At 51.8% G+C, this 19,413-nt stretch overlaps 7 protein-coding genes across 7 annotated transcripts; 4 read left to right on the top strand and 3 right to left on the bottom strand.

Annotated features, from left to right (window-relative positions):
• Positions 1 to 87: 87 nt before the first annotated feature.
• ASPSYDRAFT_38621 (Set1-mediated histone H3-K4 methylation subunit Swd1) lies at positions 88 to 2,170 on the top strand. Its single transcript, XM_040845749.1, has 5 exons — positions 88 to 335; positions 398 to 459; positions 521 to 609; positions 669 to 809; positions 869 to 2,170. The coding sequence occupies exons 1-5, from the start codon at positions 266 to 268 to the stop codon at positions 1,926 to 1,928; spliced, it is 1,422 nt and encodes a 473-aa protein (XP_040707760.1). The 5' UTR covers positions 88 to 265; the 3' UTR covers positions 1,929 to 2,170.
• Positions 2,171 to 3,129: 959 nt separating this feature from the next.
• On the bottom strand, positions 3,130 to 4,339 carry ASPSYDRAFT_25992 (class I SAM-dependent methyltransferase; the record flags this gene model as incomplete). Its single annotated transcript, XM_040844227.1, has 2 exons — positions 3,130 to 4,018; positions 4,209 to 4,339. 2 exons carry the CDS (start codon positions 4,337 to 4,339, stop codon positions 3,130 to 3,132), a joined length of 1,020 nt encoding a protein of 339 aa, XP_040707761.1.
• A 3,199-nt stretch (positions 4,340 to 7,538) lies between these two features.
• Positions 7,539 to 9,148, top strand: ASPSYDRAFT_142522 (WD repeat protein; the record flags this gene model as incomplete). Its single annotated transcript, XM_040841247.1, has 6 exons — positions 7,539 to 7,848; positions 8,047 to 8,146; positions 8,273 to 8,339; positions 8,403 to 8,740; positions 8,815 to 8,941; positions 8,999 to 9,148. The coding sequence occupies 6 exons, from the start codon at positions 7,539 to 7,541 to the stop codon at positions 9,146 to 9,148; spliced, it is 1,092 nt and encodes a 363-aa protein (XP_040707762.1).
• Positions 9,149 to 9,870: 722 nt separating this feature from the next.
• ASPSYDRAFT_25994 (uncharacterized protein) lies at positions 9,871 to 10,662 on the top strand (the record flags this gene model as incomplete). Its single annotated transcript, XM_040844228.1, has 1 exon — positions 9,871 to 10,662. The coding sequence occupies one exon, from the start codon at positions 9,871 to 9,873 to the stop codon at positions 10,660 to 10,662; it is 792 nt and encodes a 263-aa protein (XP_040707763.1).
• A 112-nt stretch (positions 10,663 to 10,774) lies between these two features.
• Positions 10,775 to 12,050, bottom strand: ASPSYDRAFT_83994 (tRNA guanylyltransferase; the record flags this gene model as incomplete). Its single annotated transcript, XM_040851290.1, has 8 exons — positions 10,775 to 10,993; positions 11,043 to 11,147; positions 11,197 to 11,285; positions 11,335 to 11,510; positions 11,579 to 11,623; positions 11,682 to 11,813; positions 11,894 to 11,983; positions 12,037 to 12,050. The coding sequence occupies 8 exons, from the start codon at positions 12,048 to 12,050 to the stop codon at positions 10,775 to 10,777; spliced, it is 870 nt and encodes a 289-aa protein (XP_040707764.1).
• A 368-nt stretch (positions 12,051 to 12,418) lies between these two features.
• Positions 12,419 to 15,739, bottom strand: ASPSYDRAFT_139476 (Fibronectin type III domain protein; the record flags this gene model as incomplete). Its single annotated transcript, XM_040840955.1, has 3 exons — positions 12,419 to 15,372; positions 15,443 to 15,636; positions 15,696 to 15,739. The coding sequence occupies 3 exons, from the start codon at positions 15,737 to 15,739 to the stop codon at positions 12,419 to 12,421; spliced, it is 3,192 nt and encodes a 1,063-aa protein (XP_040707765.1).
• Positions 15,740 to 16,531: 792 nt separating this feature from the next.
• ASPSYDRAFT_141925 (putative lipin Smp2) lies at positions 16,532 to 19,056 on the top strand (the record flags this gene model as incomplete). The annotated part of the gene is made up of 5 exons (XM_040841200.1): positions 16,532 to 16,640; positions 16,700 to 16,770; positions 16,831 to 17,107; positions 17,163 to 18,060; positions 18,111 to 19,056. 5 exons carry the CDS (start codon positions 16,532 to 16,534, stop codon positions 19,054 to 19,056), a joined length of 2,301 nt encoding a protein of 766 aa, XP_040707766.1.
• Between the last annotated feature and the right edge of the window lie 357 nt (positions 19,057 to 19,413).

Raw genomic sequence — 19,413 nt, forward strand, 5'->3', positions numbered from 1 at the left:
ACACAACACAAGTGGGTCCCATTGTCGTTATTTTAAATGTGTTATTCACCGCCTGCCATCCCAGTTTTTGGTCTTCAGCCCAGGAAACCAGGAAATATCCCCGCCGCCCAGGCAATGCATTGAAAGCCTGCGATCGTTGGGAGCGCTGGATGTTTGCTCTCACCCTTTACTCCTGGCCTCTCTCTAGGCTGGGAATCTTTACTACTTCCTCACTTGCCGCTCTATTCTGACTGCGCCTTTAAGCGGCTTCTCGCCTCTCTGCGCCATGAACCTCTCTCTTATCGATCCGTTTGTCCTGGCTCAGGACTATCCGGACACATTATCAGAGAAACTAAGTACGCAGTAGTTGCCGGGTTTTTTTTCTTTTCATGTGTTAGGTTTCTGATCTTTGTTATAGGAAGTGGTCACGCGACATGTATGCGATTCAATCGCAAGGGAGACTACCTGGCGTCCGGACGAGTGAGTTTCACTCCAAACATCACAAATGCAGGCGACCGGTCAAGCTGACTTTCAGTACCAGGTGGATGGCACAGTTGTTATATTCGATGTCGAAACAAATGGAGTTGCGCGCAAGCTTAAGGGTCACGTTAGACAAATTCAATCGCTCAGGTATACTCTGCCCAATGCATCACCACTAGCTGGAAAATACTGACTCGCATGACTTGCAGCTGGTCTAGAGACGGTCGCTATCTTCTGAGCTCATCGCAGGACTGGAAGTGTATTCTGTGGGATCTGAAAGATGGTTCTCGTGTACGCACAGTCCGGTTTGAAGCTCCCGTATATATCGCAGAACTACATCCTTACAACCAGTGCGTCTCAAAGCCCAACAACCACTGTTATAATGTGCTAAGTGGTGTGGTATATACAGCCTATTATTTGTAGCATCCCTCTTCGAAGACCAACCCGTTCTCGTCGATATCTCATCCCGCAAACCTGTCAAGCGCATCCTCCCCTCCGCCCCATTTCGCGCCGCACCCTCCAAAGATGAAGAAGTCGACCCAGCTGTCGCTGCCAAACAAGCCGCACAAGATGCGAAGCATTCAACCTGTGTCACAGTGTTCACTGCACTCGGTAACCATATCATAGCCGGCACGTCGAAAGGCTGGATCAACATCATCGAAACGCAAACCTGCACCACCATCCACTCCACCAAACTCTGCAGTGGTGTTATTATCCTCCTCCGCCTCGCCAGCAACGGCCGCGACCTCCTTATCAACAGCTCCGACCGCGTTATCCGCACAATCCTCATGCCCGACCTCTCCCAACTCGGTATTGATCTCGAACCAACAAATATAAAGCTCCAAGTCGAGCACAAATTCCAAGATGTTGTCAACCGGCTAAGCTGGAACCACGTCGCCTTCTCCTCAACCGGCGAATTCGTCACCGCATCCACCTTCATGAACCCCGACATATACGTCTGGGAGCGCAGCCACGGCTCCCTCGTCAAAATCCTCGAGGGGCCGCGCGAAGAGCTCGGCGTCGTAGAATGGCACCCAACCCGCCCCTTCGTTGTCGCATGCGGCCTCGAGTCCGGCTGCATTTACACTTGGTCCATCGTGACCCCTCAGAAATGGTCCGCCCTCGCACCCGACTTCGGCGAAGTCGAAGAAAATGTCAACTACATCGAACGCGAGGACGAGTTCGACATCCACCCCGCCGAGGAAATCCACCAGCGTCGTCTCGACGCAGAAGATGAGGAACCCGACGTCCTCACCATCGAACCCATCAAGGGCGACGACGACGAGATTGAGTCCTTCCGCATGCCCGTCCTACTCGACATCTCCGATAGCGAAAGCGAGGAGGACATCGTTGCCGTGGGGCCGGGCACTATGCGCCGTCGGAGTCCCGGTGGTGCGCGGGATAAAGTAAATGGCGAGAATGGGACGGCGGCTACAGGTCGAGGCGCGAAAGGGGGGCGACGGCGGTAACCTTACTACTTACACAACTTACAGGAACGGCGCACCTGTCTTATTTCTCATTCTCGAGTTCATGTAAACTATAGAATTACGGAATCGGTTTTGCCGTTGGGCGTTCGGTGCTGTCTGCTTTCTTTGCATGGATTTCATGGAATATGAATAGGTATATAGTACGAAATACGGTGCTGGAGTTCTGACAGCGGGAGGACTTTGGAAGGGAAAAAAAAAATGCATGCATGCTTACAGAAGCAGGGATTTAAATGATTTCCTATTATTTCTATTTCATTCAATTTTCTATTATTATTTTCGTGTTTTTTTCGCAGTAAAGTGACTTGGGTAGTTCGATTATCGGATGATACATTCGAGCAAACCTGGTACCATGAACTGAAGCCCCGGGGCCCAGGATATATATACTCACCCATGGATTGAAAATATGGGCGGAATGGCACAACAACCTCACCACGGAATCCGACAGAATAATTAGAAAAAGTTGATTTCTCAGACACAGCATGTCCTTTTCTGTTTCTGCCCCTGTCTTCTATCAAAATTCCTTTCTCCTTTCTTACCTACACTCCAATCACTTCGTCCCGCTTCCCGCTTCCCGCTTCCTGGTCTTGGTTGGGCTGCCCCTTTTTAATGTTCCAGCCACAACAAAGGTGTCTAGACGTCTGTTTACTGTGACCATGGCCCTGATGCCTCTAAAGATATTATAACTCGCATCCGATCGATCTCTGCTTGTCTGGGCCAACTAGGCTGGGATCTGACTAGAGGTGAGACAGATGGTGTGTGTATATGATATGGTGGGCAAGCGAGGAAGTCGTGGCATTATCCGCAGCGCACGCGTCTTGACGCGATGGAAAGGGTGTCGACTGTCAGTCGGTCGTGCGAGCGAGAGATAAAGACTGGTTCGGTTCATCGTCGTTCGGTAGTGGAGCGATCTCGAGTTGCTACTATCGCTGTCCGTTTTTCACCCACCAGGGGGATGTGCGAGTAATGCTAGTAATGCTAGTACTAACTGGCATGTCACGAAATATTGTTATATATGTGCGAGATCTTTGCAAGCAGTATTCCTCCTTTTTTCGTTCCGCAATGTGGGAATGTCATGTCGCAATGGATGCGCTTCCTATTTTTTGTTTTTCTTTTTTCTTTTTTCTTTTTTTCTCTTCTTCGTTTCCCCCCGACCTGTCCTCGATCGCGTGTGGGATAGGGTTGTTTATCTCGACGGTTTTCGCGCTTGGTATATGTGTAAGATATTGTAGGCGTGGATTTCCTTGTTGAATGCTTCTGTTTTGACGTCCGAGGCGAGCTGCTGGATTTTCTCCACGGGCCAGCCGAAGACGCGACTAAACGGGGCTATACTGAGGTTTTCGATGCTCTCTGAGACGGCTAGATTATACCATCGTGCGACTTTCCTCTCATGCTCGTCTTGATGCCACGGGTTGAGCGGGAGGCCGACGATCTGGTGGTCGATCTCTGTGAAGCCAGCGTCTTGGAGGTATTTGATGGTGTCGCGGGAGCTATGCGCAATCGGGCGCATGGTTTCCGCTGTCGCTTGCTTTAGATATTGGTACCAATGGCGCAGGGCGAGTCCGTCCAGTGACCGATCATCACAGCGGGGCTCGAAATCAATTTCGACCTGCTCGAACCAGGCACCCGGGCGAAGGTGGGAAAAGATCCTCCGGTACAAGTTCGGCCAGCCCATGACACTGCCGCAGCCCATTTGCAGATGGATGAGGTCCCATGAATCCTCGCCCATCGCCCAGGGGGCTTCGAAATCGAAGGGTGAATAGAACTCGCAGTTCTTCGGGTGATTCGGGGGTTGGATGGGAGCCAGATCCACGCCGGCAACGAAGGCGTCGGGGTATTTGCTTGCTACCTCGATCGCCCAGATACCAGTTCCACACCCTAGGTCTAAGAATCGGCCGTTGCCAGGATGGGGTGCGTAGATCAGGCTTTCCGACACACGCGCTACCGTAAAAAGTTTATGGAAGATGTCGAGGCGGTCCTGCTCTTGCTCGTCGCACGGGAGGAAATACATGCCCCTGCGGAAGCCATGGTAGGTGCGGCCGTTCTCTTCATGGAATTGGGTTCGCTCGCCGTTGCTGGTAGCACAGAAGAATCACATTAGCCTCTCCAGGACCAGAACCCACACCCACACTCACACAAAGGGGGAGACATCGTCTCCCGCGAACAAGCAGAAGAAACGGGGGTGCAAGAGAGAAATACTTGCTATAGTTGGGGCTCATACTGGGAGACCCATTCCGGTTCCAGGGCCCGCCAATTGCGCCGTACCTCGCGCCCGGCTCTCGATCAGTAAGAGTCTGAATGTCCATCGCGTCCGAATTCTGCCTTGACCGACCCATTTCGCTGGAAGTTGGAGAGTGGTAGCTGTAGTGATTGTGCGCGGGCGAGGGGGAGGTCATGGCGGGGGGTCGAGGTCCCACCGGACCCTTTCCAAACATCACAGGCGAAAGAATGGTGTGCAGAACAAGGACCAGCAATGCTATTTGGGCAAGTTTGTAGATGGCACCGAGTGCGTGGCTCGTGGAGTATACGGATATTCTCCGAAGCCCGAAGTCGTGGGGTGCGCTCGGCGGGCAGCAGCGGCGGGGGGATGTGGTTCAGTGAAAGACAGACAGGCAGACTCAGCAGCTCGCGAAGGATCAAGAAACGCAAAAGTCAATAGTTAACTAATGGTAGCTGACGAGAGCAGGAAAAAATCAGCGTGGGGGAGCGGCTGAAAACTGAAGGATTGACGCCGGCTGAAGTAAAAAAACAAGAAATGGGGCCTGAATACAACAGCGGGCGAGGAGGCAATTATAGACAAGGCTTCAAAGAGGCTCCCCGCGAAGGATCGGCTGTGAGTAGCGGTCACGGTAGGACGATAGCAAAGGGAGAGCCGCCGAGAGGAGCGAGACAGCAACGACAGCGACGCACGACAAGGCAGGCCCGTCTTTAAGGTTGTCGCAGCCGCTGTGCTGACCCGGTTGGGCCCACGGGCGCGAGGGCGGGGCGGACTGACAGAGGGGGCAGTCGCAGTGGCAGACTGGCCGTGGTTGAGGGAGGCATGGAAGAAGAATCAGGGGAAGCTCGCAGGCTGGCAGGGATCAGGCCCCTGTTGTCCTGTCGCGAGTCTCCAGTCGACAGCCTCCACTAGCCGGAAACTAAGTAAACGGTGTCTGTCAGATTCGATGGACCCCATAGAGTACCACGGTAGTAACCGATCGTTTCCTGGAACCGTCTTGCTGAGGGACTCTTAGGCTGTTAGAGTTGCGGGCGGGAGGCGGTCCGTTAGCCTGTAGTCTCTTTGTTCCAGCGCTGTGGCTCTGTCTGTCGGACTCTGTTCACACTGCGCTGTTCACTGTCTGTCTCTGTCACTGTCTCTGCCTTTGTCCATTGCTCCTCTCCCGAACTGCTTCGACGGCTTCTCATCTACTTTCATCCCATCCACTCCTCTCAGTCCAGTCACCAGGCCTGCCCATCCCAAACGTGAAACAAACCCTCTTTCCAGAGTTTGGTACCATATCAGCGTCCTTGGTTAAGCGCCTTCCCCTCGCCGCCTGCTCTCAACCCTCTCGCTCTCCAGCCTGATCGACGAGTCCAAACACCCCCGTTTCCACCGTTTCCACCGTTTCCATGGTTCACTGTCGCACAGGCATCATGCGTTGACAGCCAAAGGGGAAACAGCTCCAGTAACGTGGCTGAGGCTGGCAGCTCACTCCAAACCAACCAGCCAAATCCACGACTGGAGAAGGCCGAAACGCAGTCTCCAACAAGGGCGAAACAAACAAGACTCTGCCATGAAACACGCACGGCCTCTCAACACTGGACAACGGTTTGTGAATTGTGATTGTTGTACTTGTCCGTGGTTCCTGCCGCTCTCCAACGTACCCACACTCTTCCCACGAGGACCGAGAGGCTACTGTAGTCTACTGCTGGTCGCAGCTCTAGCGACCAGTCCGCCTGCATTCGTTTCAAGGGCCAAATCCCAGGTCGCCCGGTTCATTGGTGGGGAGCAATGCCCCCTCCTCTTACATTTGCTCTGCGAGACTAACGCTAAAAAGACACTCCGCCATCCGTATGCACTCAGTGTCTGGTAAACGGCTGAATGCCCCGTCCTCCGTGATTCCTTGACTCCTGGATGTCGTGAGGAGGCCTTATCAAGCAACACTCGAGTCCTCACCGACTTCTGGTGAACACGCAAGACAACTCTCGTCCCGATTTATTGCGCCTGCTGCGGCAAGGCACCCATGCGTAACCGGTTACTCGGGCCTCCCCGGCGATTCGCGAGCATATTCATCGTCTCTCGTTGATCACCACCTCGTGCCTCGTTGCTCCACGCGGCTTACAGATTATACTAATTTTTTGTTTAGTGTTTCTTTTTTCTCTTCATTTCTTTGGTTTTCTTTTCTTTCTTTTTTCCTTTCTAAATAAGCTCACTTGACCAGGGCCAACAGGTACCAATCCCATGCCGGGCTAAACACAAGGAAGTGACCATTATTGGACCGTCACCTGCTGCGCTACTGCAGTAGTAACCTCCCCGCTGTATCCTGCCCGATAGTCGGACTAGGGTCGACATCAGAGCCCACGCGGCAATATCACACCAGTCATCACTCACCAGAGAACTCTGAACAGGATTTTGTTGGCCAGCATCTACACCTGTTGTAAACGGACAGCGCAGCTTGAGTTGTCCGCCAATGAATTTCACCGACAGAGGAACGTTCTTGCAAATCCAACCAAGAAAGCAACAACTCCCAAACCTCGGCCACTATGGCTTCGGAACGGGCTGGTGGGTTCATCTACTTAGGTGGACATTGGACCACTGCCAATCATCCCCAACCCGTTTTTCATCCACTGAATTACCCGGCTTGGGAGTTTGAGAATTACTCCGCCTTCCGCAGCCTTCCAGATGATCTGCATGTTTCGAACGTTCTGCTATCCTTGGCTCTGGACACGATGCGCCGCCGATGCCGTTGACTTCGGCCTGGCTGCGAATAGTAGTAAGAAGCTGACAGGCGTATCGAAACGGTTGTACAGCATCCAAGTAAAAGCGTAATCCGAGACTGGGACTATTAGTCTGTCGAAACTCCGAGCGTAGGCCGAGCGTCGATACTATAAAATCACGTATGCCTGAATAACAAGGCATCAACGAAGCCTTGGCTTCTCCCTCAGTCCGCTCTTTCATCCTCCCGACAACCAGGGAGCGAGAGCGAAACAAAAAAGAAAAAAAAGGAAACAATCAAAGTTTAGCAGCAGCAAGCCGCGGTCTTCCAGACGCCGGCGAAATTTCTTCAGTTTTCCTATCAGGGCTAGCCACGTCAGGTCGATCCCCTGGGTGGGACAGTTCAAAGGCAGGAGATTAAAATTTCCCGCAGCCGGCCGGTCTATCAACGCTCGCATATCCACTACCTCTCCCTGGGAAGGATTGTCGGCCGAACAAGGAGCACAATCGAGACTATACTCTTTTCGCGCCGTCTACACTTGTTCCAGTGAGCAGGGGATACCGACTTGGATAAGCCCAGCCAAAAGAAGCAAGTGACCCAACCCGCCAGTAGCCTGGCCCGCTGCTTGAGGTAGAGACTGTGGTCGAGACCTCGCACAACATCCAGAGCCCAAGCCACCATGCACACGCTCAAAGAAACTGGCTCGTCCTCGCTCGGCCTGCCAGAGGACAGCTACATCTACTCGATTGTGCCGTCGTCGCGAACAGAGTTTGCCGCCATCTCATCCGACGACTCGCTTCGCGTCTTCGATGCGAACAAACTTAGTCATGCGTCGTTAGTGGCCACCAACACACACGACGATGGAGTCACGTCGTTGCGGACGTATGATGCAAACAACCAGCTAGTCATCACCGGGGGCCGAGACGGCAAAGTCAAACTGTGGGATCTCCGCCATGGCAAGAATTCCGCCGCTGTCGTGGTCGAATCACGTAAGTTTTCAGTCTCTCGAAGTTCTTCTTGCGCTGCTCTTTGATGCATTCGCTGCGCCGAGTTCTGTGATTCCTTCTCCCCAGTCCCCGATCCTCGGTGGTAGTGCTGGCTTTTGTCTCGCTTTGGGCAGAGCTTGATAGATCGTCGCTGTGCTCAGACGTCTGAATTGGGTATGCAGCATGCTAACTTCTAAATAGCGAATCAGGCCCCGGTTCTGTCGATAGCCAGCAGCTCTGAAACAAACAACATCGTGGCTGGGACGGAACTTCTCTCCCACCAGGCAATCGTTGCATTCTGGTGAGTTACCCATTCATCTACGTCTAGATGCCCTCCGCTTCTTCTCGACCGCAGATAGGGCGACCAATGCTAGACCTTTTGCCCTTTGCGCATGTGGTGAATTCCACGAGCTGCTAACTGACGCAGGGATGCTAGATCCCCATCCCAGCCGCATCTCCAGTACGTGGAGAGCCACAACGACGATGTAACCGAGGTATGTCAGCCTCCAACATATATAGATATCAACAAACACCAATCTAACACCGCCACCCTATAGCTCCAATATCACCCAACCCGGCGCAACATCCTCCTCTCAGGAAGCACGGATGGCCTCGTTAACATCTACGACACAACCGTCACAGACGAAGACGAAGCCCTGGTGCAAGTCATCAACCACGGCTCCGTGCACCACGCCGGCTTCATCAACGAGCGCACCATCTACGCCCTGAGTCACGACGAGACATTCGCCATCCACCCGGCAACAGACCCAGATGATCAGGCCCAAGAGCCCGACCCGATCCAATTCGGCGATCTACGACAGCCGCTGCACTGCGAGTATATCGCGCAGCTCTGTGTCGGGAGCCAGGCGCCGTACATTGCCGCGGGGAATAAGATGTACGTGATAGCATGTTCTTCTCTACCGTTTACGTTATGGCCAGGAAGAAATAATCATACTAATAATGGGACAGCGACAAACGCCTAGATCTAATCCCGCTTACCCCGACGCCCTCATGGCGCTTCGACGAGCAGAACCTCTGGCGCCTCCCAGGCGGCCACGGCGAGGAAGTCGTGCGCTCGGTATACGTCGACGAACAGGTACGCCCTTAACCCTACTAACCCTTTTGTTCTTGAATTCGACACTAACAGGTACAGAATCAATCGGTCTTCACTTGCGGCGAGGACGGCTTCGTGCGTGCGTGGAAGCCTGAGGCTGATCAGGATGCCGAGGGGGATACACTGATGAATGCGCCGAGGCCCAAGGAAAAGAAGGCGAAGGAGAAGGCCAGGTTTAAACCGTATTAGTCGGTTATAGATTTTAGAAAGAATATTTGAATGTACTGTTGAAAATATCTTAATGAAGTTGTACAATATTAAGCTGTAATTATTGTAGAAGTGTAAATACAGTGGGTGGATATATACACTCACCACCTCGATCATAGTCCACCCGCGTAGATTAAGAAAAAGGCAGTTTCGTGTATTAACATAAACAGAAAGCTAAAAATATTCAAGGGAAGTACAAAATATGAGTTAAAAAGCAAAAAAAAGTAGATCCGTTAAAAAATAAAAATACAACAATAAACGTTCACAGCAGGACTCGAACCCGTGTATCATACTCGGGCAAATAAAACTCCCCACGCAGCGCCTTTTTTATCCGCGCGGACGGGACTCTTATCGCTCTCCGCTCTGAAATTTTTTGTTTCGACGATAACAACCTAGGATTCTTCACTCGACGTGAGAAGAAGCTAAGCGGCGCTGTGTGGTGGACTGCACCGGCTTTCTATTTTTCATCCACTTCTTTTATATTCTCTATAATACCTATATTTAACCGGCTTTTGTCTTTCGCCTTTCGCCTTTTGCTCTGCGTTGAATGAACCAATTTCGATAAACCTCTCTCATGCGCATATCAAGGACAACTTCTCGACGAACGATACCTACCTCCTACCTAACCTAGCCTCTTCGCACGAATTTATACAAGACCTCCCTCCCTTGTTACTACGACCGACCAACCAACCAAACAAAACAGAATGGACGCGTACGCCTATCTAATCCGCCACGGCTGGTCCGGCCCCGGCAACCCTCTAAACCCAGACGGCGCCGGCGTGCGCGGCGGCTTAGGCCTCACAAAGCCTCTCCTCGTTGCGCGGCGGTCCGGCAACAGCGGAGTGGGGAATAAGACGACCAAGGACCCGACGAATCAGTGGTGGTTGCGTGGGTTTGAGGATGCGTTGAAGGGGATTGGGCAGGCGGGTACTACTGGGACTGGACAGGGGCAGAGTGGCGTGGGGAAGGGGAATGCGTTGACGAGTGAGCTTTATCGGTTTTTTGTTAGGGGGGAGACTGTTCCTGGGACTTTGGGGAATAAGGATAACGAGAAGGAGAAGGATGGGAGGAAGAAGAGGAAGAGGGATGATGGGGATGGGGATGAGACGAAGGAAGAGAGGAGGCTAAGGAAGGAGGAGAAGAAGAGGAGGAAGGTTGAGAAGGAGGAACGGAGGGAGCGCAGGAGGGAGAAGAGGGAGAAGAAGGCCAAGAGGGCTGAGGAAAAGGCTGAGAAGAAGGCAAGAAAGGCAGAGAAGAAGGAGAAGGAGAAGAAGCCTGAGGATGACTATCCCACGCCGGTCTCGATGGACTTGGATTCGACATACAACCAAGATGGAGGCTCAGAACTGGACAAGCTGAAGGAGAAGAAAGAGAAGAGGGACAGGAAGTCAAAGGAAAAGGAAGAGAAATCATCAAAAGAGAAAAAGAAGGACAAGAAACGAGAATCATCCGACGAAAGCTCAAAACGGAAATCGAAAAAGAGCGAATCGACGTGATATCGTATATATAGACTTGGACTGTTATAGATACCCATTTGGTTTGGTTAAAAGGCGTATACCACCGCATCACCACCTGCATTTCTAGTATAAATCTATGATAGCATGACAATTAAGCCTCTGCTGGCAACTTCCCTGGCTTCCCTGACAAGATCCATGGTCTGCGCTCCCAGAACTCGTCCTTGATGATGTCCACATGCTCAACCACGACCTGGGCCTTCCGCCGTAGCTTTCGGAGTTTTTCCTGCTGCGTTTTTGATACATTGGCTTGCGCATCTTCCTGGCTCTGTGCCTTGGACTCTGGCCCTGTCTTGCTGTCCTCGAGTTGGTACTAAAGCCTGGTTAGCAGAGACAACTCGTAAAGGGAACGGTTAACATACCTGCCGATAAACCACGCTCCCTTTCTTATAAACCTCTTCTTCATTGTTATAATTAATTCCAAACCTTTTGAAAAGAATCTCGTTCTTGTCCGCCGACACCGTCCCCTATTACCGTCAGTATGATCCAATGTCAAGGTTACCCCAGAATACTAACCTTCAACTCCTCCTCAGCATCAGTATTGCTCATCCCACCTCGGAGAACCATCATCCAGAACGTCGTATTGTAGAGGTTATTAATATGACCTGTGAACCATCAATACACCGTTTCTCTCAGGCTGGCGAGTGAACTCACAGTCAACCTGCCTCCAACTCATATAATCTCGCAAATTCTTGGTCGCCGGATACATTACCGCCCTCCCATCAAACGAAGGGAGATAAGGCGGCTGTAGCGGCGTATCTACGAAATATTTACTCCATAGGTAGATATAATGCGCTGTGAATGTCGAGACGATGGTTGTTACCAGTTTCCTGTTACCAGTAAGCCTCAAGCCTGCCTTCCAAGTAATCACCCAAAAACAGAGAATGAGATAACATACGCGCTCCGCCTCTCAAAAAGCTCACACGTAGGATGGAAGACAAAACTTGACATCGGTCAGCATAATACCAAACTAACCAGGGCGGGGGAAATCGGAGACAAACCTATACTCATCACTAACACCATAAGCTATCGCCAGATCCGGAAGATCCCTCAAGACCTCCACAGCAGCGGCATTCATTAGATCTAGCGCGCGCCGGTCATTCGGTTTCTGGAATGCATATCGATCGGATAGTCTGCGGCAGCGTAAGTACGGGCTACCGCGTTCTCGTGAGATAACACCAAGCCAGGACGGCTGGACTTGAGAGGCACTGACTTGTGGAACCCCCGTCCATCAATTCGGACAACGATCCATGTATTCGGGAGCAAGATGTCTGGTTGCTCGAAGGCTTTGACATATTCGTATCTGCTGATTGTTAGGGATGTATGAAGCGGGAATGAGGGGTTAGGGTGGGGTACTTTGAATTTGCCATTTTTATTGTGACGTATTATTTATTATTGTTGAACTCGGTCTGTTATTATCATGCCCTGTTGTTGTTGGTCGGTCTCGGTGATGTTCTTGTGGGTTATGGTGGGAGATGAAGAGATTGTGGGGAGAAACTGCGTGGGAACCGCTCTTTGAGTCACTGCACTGGCATCGTATGTCCGCGACAAATATTCAACTACTATGGATAACACGAGAGATACGAGAAATTGATGGAATACTTGGTCCAAATAAGCTATTTTCAAGTTTATCTAACAGGCTGGTTCGGTGAGAAAACTAGTTGTATAGTCTAATGTAGGCTCGTCTATACTAAAGATAGGAGAAATAGTAAAGAGTGGTGACAGGTATATTGAAAAACTAAACGGTTTCTTCCTCTGGAATCTCATCGTCGCCAAACTCGCTGTGTCGTTCGCTCGGCCGTTCGCTCGTCTCGCTAGCCGCCTTGTCGGACTTCTTCGACTTGCGACTGAAGAAACCGAGGCTGCTCCGCGAAGGCGCGCTGGACAGGGTGCTGTCGATACTCTTTGCAAGTTGCACCTCATTATCACCGTCCTCATCAATATCGCCTTGCGATGCATCCCCCTTCTTGGAAAACAAACCAGAGCGATCCTTCCAGGATCCGAACTTGCTAGAGCTGCTCTTTCGGGTGATCTTTTGGATGAACGATTCCTTCGAGCTGGCGTTGTCCGCGGAAGCGGCAGATGGCATACGTTCAAGTGACTCGTACGAACCCCGAGGGAGGCTGGACAAGGATCGAGAGTCTCTGGGCTCTGAAGGGGAGCCATCTTTGAAAGCCATGTCGAAAGATGCATCGGCTTCCTCGCTACTCTCGACCTTATCTTTACCGTCCTTTTTGTCCGATTTCTTGAATATGGTCCTGAACGTAGGCGCTGCTGGGTTCAGTTTCGGGGTTATGGGCCGATGAGATGACGATGGCCGTGTACCAATTGGGGCCTGCAATGGCCGGCCTTGCCTCTCAAAGGATGAATCTTCAATGAGATCCGGGTCTCCAGAAAAACCTAGGGGAAGATGACCAGAGGAGCCATATTGAGTGGTAGACGGACGTCGAGATTGAGCTCTGGACCACGTGGACGGCGACATCCAGTCAAACGCCAGGGGACTTCGGTGACCAGACTTGTCAGCAGTCGGCCAACCGAAGTGCCGGTTATCTGTTGACGGATGCGGGAGTTGATTGTCAAATGAGAAGGTCGACGATGGCCTTGGAGACAACGAGCCCCGTCGGACCGTGCCCAATATCGATGACGGGTCGATAGGATCGTGCCTGGGACTGAACTGGTTATAACCGGAGTTGAGAGCCGTGCCCTCGCCCTTGGGCAAACCACCACCGCTTCCAAATCCAAATTTACTTGACGAGAAAATGCTAGAGATAGCAGTACGTCTGGATGGCAAATGGTCGGATGAGCTGTCTGGGGTAGCTCCAGTTGTGTTGTTTCTTGGAAGCAGTGACATTGGGTTGCCCCAGCCGCTGGTGTAGCTTAGACGCCGACGCCTAGGCCCAATGGGCTCGACTTCATCCATTTCTCTTGGAAACGACTGGCTCTGGCCTTGTTTTAGGGTCCCCAAAAGAGGTGGCTCTTCTGCTAAGGTCTTCCCACGGGGCCGATTGAAGTTGAAGAAACCGGACAGCCGTCTCGAGGCACGTTTCGGTGCCTCATTAGCATCTTCCATGGGAGCCGGCTCGGCGCCATCGTCCTGAGAGTGCTGTTGTGCTTCGTGAGGACTAGCTAAATGGCTCCCAGGGCGACTCCCAGCAGACTCTGGGGACGGAGGTCCGGGAGGGAAGCTATCATGCTGGGGAGTGGTCTGTTCGTGGTCTGAGAATCGGGGCCGGATAATAGGCCTCGGCAACTCTGGCGATTCTTCATCACCAAGCAGATCAGACGGAAGTAAGGCGTCCGCTCGGGGGCTCATCTGCGGGTTGGTGATGGAAAAGTCGGACCCTCTGCGGTAACTCTCCGGCTGACCAGTCAAGCTAGGAAGGGTCATTCCATTATTGATATTGAAGAAAGACGGGGCCGGTGCAGCAAAAGTTGGTGAACTAGTAGTGGGAGGAGGGTTGTAATTCAGGCTCGTAGGGAACGGTTCCAGCGAAGAGTAATTCATCGGCGAGGAGACATTGCTGTTGAGCGAACTGCGATGGCGACGCGGCGGGCGAATGGTAGCTCCGCTGGGTAGATCCAATTCCAGCGGTGGCAGAGAAAATGGACCTGTATTGCCCCTTTGCGAGGTCAGCCACTTGAAACGCTCCTGTGCCTCTTGATACTGTTGCTGAGCTTGGGTATGGAGGTTCACAAGTGTAGCGTAACGAGCTTGTAGATGGCCAAGTTTGATTTCCCACTGCCGTGCTCGTTCGTTGTCAATGCGGTCCAACTCCTTCCCATCTTCTCCATCCGCCTCGGGGTGTCCCTTTCTCTCATCTTCAAGTTTCTTCACCCGTCCGCCCTTGTCTTGAATTTCATCGTCAATGGTTTTCATCACGGCTTGCTCCTTTGCAATCTTCTCTCTTACTTCATCCTCACGTTGCTTTCCCTCTTCTTCAAGACGTGACTTCTCGTCCCTGGCCTGCTCAGCATCTGCAACTATTCGAACTATTTGTTCCTGCCATCGTGCAAGGTCCTTCTTCCGCTTTCTGCGATCGGCATCTTTCTGCTGAAGAACCCTCTCACGCTTTGTCTTTTCACTTTGTACTGTCCGATTGACACTTTCGAGCTTGTTGACGTGCTTTTTCAGGTCACCGCTGGCCTCGTCCTTTTCCTTCACCCGTTTCTTCAACTCGTCCCGCTGCTTTTCCAGATCCTTTAAAAGCGCAATATGCTCATCCTCTTCATCGGTGGTTTGCTTTTCGACGGCATCGTTATCATGCTGAAGATTCTTGAGTCGATCCGCTAGGCGGGTGATGTCCTCGTTTTGGTCGTAGGTGACGGCGCTGTGCGGTATAGTCTCTGGATGGCTGTGCGAAACGTCTGTCGTACCCGAAGCAGGGGACTGGCGGCGTCCTACGGATGAACGTTTCTGCATAGGTCCTCCGCTATGTTCGCGGGCCATTAGAGGAGCGGGAGGGGTAGGAAGACCGACGGTTGAACGGGGGATCGAAGCGCGGATTGTAGGGCCGGTTGAAGGAGCATTTTGATCAGATTGGGAGGCAGGAAGTGACTTGGTGCGCACATGGACGACTGCACTGGGCGTCTGAAAGTTTGCTGCGCTGATTGACTGGACACAGATGTGATATATACTTCCGGGAATAAGGTTCAAAATTTCGACCGCAGTTTCCGCTCGTTTGGATTCACCCACTGCAAGGAACCAACTCGGTCAATTAACGTTCTTATCGCATAAGGTTCTGAGTGGCATGAGAAAGCTTACCTTTGGTCCCATTAACCTGAATTATGTGCTTATGAATAGAGTTATGAAATTCGGGCTGCTTCCACGCAATCCGTATGGCGCGAGCCGTGATTTCTTCGAGAGTAACTTCCGGGGGCGGAGGGATGTCCAACCCAAGCTTTTCTATCAACAGATCGTTGGGAGTCTGACAGACCTGCCACGCACGGTACAGAAGCCTGCCAAGGGAGTTAATATATCACGAACTGGTAGCACAGGGGGAGCACGCTGAACCTACCAGCACAGAGCCCAGAGGATGCTGGCTGCCAGAAAGAGAGCCATGACGCCTCGCACCCTGACACGGGGGACCACGCTGGGGTAGGCGTCAAATGGAAGATAAAATGGCTCATACATCCCAGATCCGGTCCATGGGCAGAATTCGAGCAGGACGGGATGCCGGTCTCTTCGCCGAAGGGTCTGCTATCTCGGAATCAACTGCGGAAAGCGTGACAAAATGAGCACTGCGGAGTGGCAGTGGGGAGATCATGTGATGCATGACTCAGCCGACCCACTAAACCCGTATCAGGGTAGCGCTCAATAAGCTTTTCCCTCCAAATGGGCTAGCCTCGGTCCAGGTCATGCGTGCAGGGCTGACTAGATACGGACTAGCGCAGACTATAATTAGTGCTGCATAATTCACAAAATACATGCTGCTGACATAACGGGTATGCAGTTGGATAAGCCCAGCTGATTGCATGTTGGGCTGTTGAGAGCTGCATCCGCTCAACGCCCGGCCTGTCAACGTCCCATCGTCTCCTCACTCGGCTATCGCGGCCTTTTAACCCCTCGATTGTTGTCGGACTTAATTCCGCTCGTTTGTTCTCCGGATGTGATGAGCTGAGGTCCTGGACCAGCCCTGGGATCGTTCTCATTCTTCGACTTTTCCATTCTTTCTCCACTCCTATCGGGGCATGTCTCTCGGCTTGTCACATGGGTTTGATGAAGGCGGCAATTCCTGCTTCAGCTTGTGACTTTCCACGTCCTCATCTCCACTGACCTCACCTTGCGATTTTACCATCTCGTTGTGACCGACCTTTTATTATTTGCGAGGGGAGCTCGCCGTGATATTGCGGGATGCAGTACGTCAGAAGTATTAGCGGCTCCGTCTCAAAGACCTGGAACTCGATCAATCCAGCCACCTTGAGCGGAGCCATCGATGTGATTGTCATCGAGCAAGACGATGGTTTGTTTGTTGATAGACTGGGTGTTGATTATCTATTTTACTGATTTTGTGGTTTATAGGCACCCTTGCGTGTTCTCCGTTCCACGTCCGATTCGGCAAGTTCTCGTTACTCCGACCATACGAAAAGAAGGTACCAAAGAATTCGTGATATTGTTGCTGAGGCTACTTGGTGTGGCTAACTCATGTGAAGGTGGAATTCAAAGTCAATGGCGTCAAACAAGACTATGCAATGAAGCTGGGAGAGGGAGGGGAGGCCTTCTTTGTATTTGAGACGTCGGAAGAAATCCCCGCCTCGATGCAGACATCGCCTCTGATATCGCCCATGTCGAGTCCGAAAATGCGCAGCGAAGAAGAAGAAGAAGACTTGCCCCCTCTCCAAGAACCGGAATATTTGGATCTCGATCAGTCGAAAGGAGCAGTTCACGCCCCGCTTGTATCTAGGGGTGGTCGGGCGACCAGTGGTTTGGGTACGCTGATCCTGCGCTGCTCATTACATCCACTTCCATACTTATTTTTGCTTAGGCCTGGTGACTCCTTTGTCACAGTCTCCGGATGAGCAGTCTACTTTGGATAGGTCTCCTCGGAGTTCCTTCGGTGCAGGGCCAAAATTAGATCGTGCGCTTTCCGACGGAATTCTGCCGGCCGGGGGATACTCTACCGGCCCTGGTGTTTCTGACCAGGCTTTCCAACTACAAAGGCCGGAATCCGCCGACTCGGCTGAAGACGCTGACCATCTCCGACGATCACAAAGCCCTCCTCCGGTGTCTCTACAAGAGGCTGTTTCACGCGCGATGTCCTTGTCCCAGAAACTATCGACTTCGAATATACCGTCTCGTGTTACCGATAGTGGCGATCTAATGCTTGATATGACGGGGTATAAGAGTAATGAAGAGGATGCTCTCCGTGCGGAGGTTGTTGCGCGCAGAATTCTGGCCGAGGAACTCGAAGGGAACTACGATATCGGGGCACTCATCGGAGCTGATGAGCATGGCAACCTATGGATATACAGTAGCGAAGAAGCCAAAGAAGCAGCAAACCGCCGGGCGACGATCAACGCTATGCGCCCAAGCTCCGCTATGAGTGAGAACGCGATGTCCGACCCTGGCTATCATAGCGATAGCGACAACTCTCTCGGCAGCCCTTCCTTCCATATCCGGCACCACCGTACACAGTCTGATGTTCAGCCTGGATTCCCAACGCCGCCGCATTCGCCCCCTCACATCACCATGCCGATGGAACCGGTTCGCAACTACGCGAAGACATTACGCCTCACCAGCGACCAGCTCAAGGCGTTGAACCTGAAACCCGGCATCAACGACATGTCTTTTAGCGTGAACAAGGCTACCTGCACCGCTAACATGTATCTCTGGAGCGGTGATGTCCCTATTGTCATCTCGGATATCGACGGAACTATTACGAAGTGAGTTTCTGATATCCCATTATTTTTTATGCCCCACTAATTGTTATCAGATCCGATGCTTTGGGCCATGTTCTGAATATGATCGGTCGAGACTGGACTCATGCTGGAGTCGCTAAATTGTATACTGATATTGTTAACAACGGATACAATATTATGTACCTCACTAGCCGATCCGTTGGGCAAGCGGATACTACACGCTCATACATCTATGGTGTCTGTCAAGATGGATATAGACTTCCAAAAGGGCCTACTATTATGAGTCCTGATCGAACGATGGCAGCGCTGCGACGTGAGATTTATTTGAGGAAGCCCGAAGTCTTTAAAATGGCCTGCCTTAGAGACATTTTGGGTCTTTTCAATGGGAAAGAGAACCCATTCTATGCAGGATTTGGCAACAGGCTTACAGACGCTCTCAGCTATCGGTCCGTGAACATCCCGTCTAGCAGGATTTTCACCATCAATTCGAACGCCGAAGTTCAGTTGGATCTTCTCAGTTTGAACAAGTATAGGAGCAGTTACGTTTCTATGCGCGAGCTAGTGGACCACTTTTTCCCGCCAATCAGCTTGCTGATCCAAGCTGGTGGTGAAGAATATACCGATTTCACGTATTGGCGGGATGTTCCACGAGACCTTGACGACATTTCGACGACAGATAGCGAAGGTGAAAGTCAGGCAGATGATGAGGATGACCCTGATGATGAAGACTACGACCCCGACCTGAGCGACGAAGAGGAGCTCGAGGACGACGAAACTGGAGAGGAAGATCTTGGCGCAAGCTTCGTCTCCCAGGCCACAGACCCCTATGAGGAGGGCGAGACACAGAGCGTCGCTTCAGATGACGAAGACGGCGACTTTGAAGGCGATATTGAAGGGGAGATCGCGGGGGAGGTCGAGGGGGAAATTGGCGACGAGGATGAGGAAGACGAAGACGACAACGTGGTACCCAATGTTACAGTCCGCGGAAAGGATTCAACTCCGTCCACACCCGGCAGGTGAGGACTGAACATGAAAGGAACATGAACATGAACATATTCGACATATGTGACGATATCTCGAGCGATATTTCTACGCTTATAGAAACGACCGGGAGAACGTGTTAGACTACTTGCATTGACGGTGTTTTTGATTTGTCGAGCCACACAACGGGCGTCAACGGTTGCATACAGCGTTGGTTATTTTTGCCTATTCCGGGTCAGAACTGTATTTTTACGCATTAGAAGCGATAATAAAAGGAATAATGCAACCATTATTTGTTTGAATATGCCTTTTCCTTATTCTATGGCCCCACGCCTTCCGGGGAACGCAAGAAGGCGAAATGGACAGGGCTGTTCCGGGGATGTGATTCATCGATAC

This window comes from Aspergillus sydowii (assembly GCF_001890705.1).
Source record: "Aspergillus sydowii CBS 593.65 unplaced genomic scaffold ASPSYscaffold_1, whole genome shotgun sequence".
Lineage (NCBI taxonomy): Eukaryota > Fungi > Ascomycota > Eurotiomycetes > Eurotiales > Aspergillaceae > Aspergillus > Aspergillus sydowii.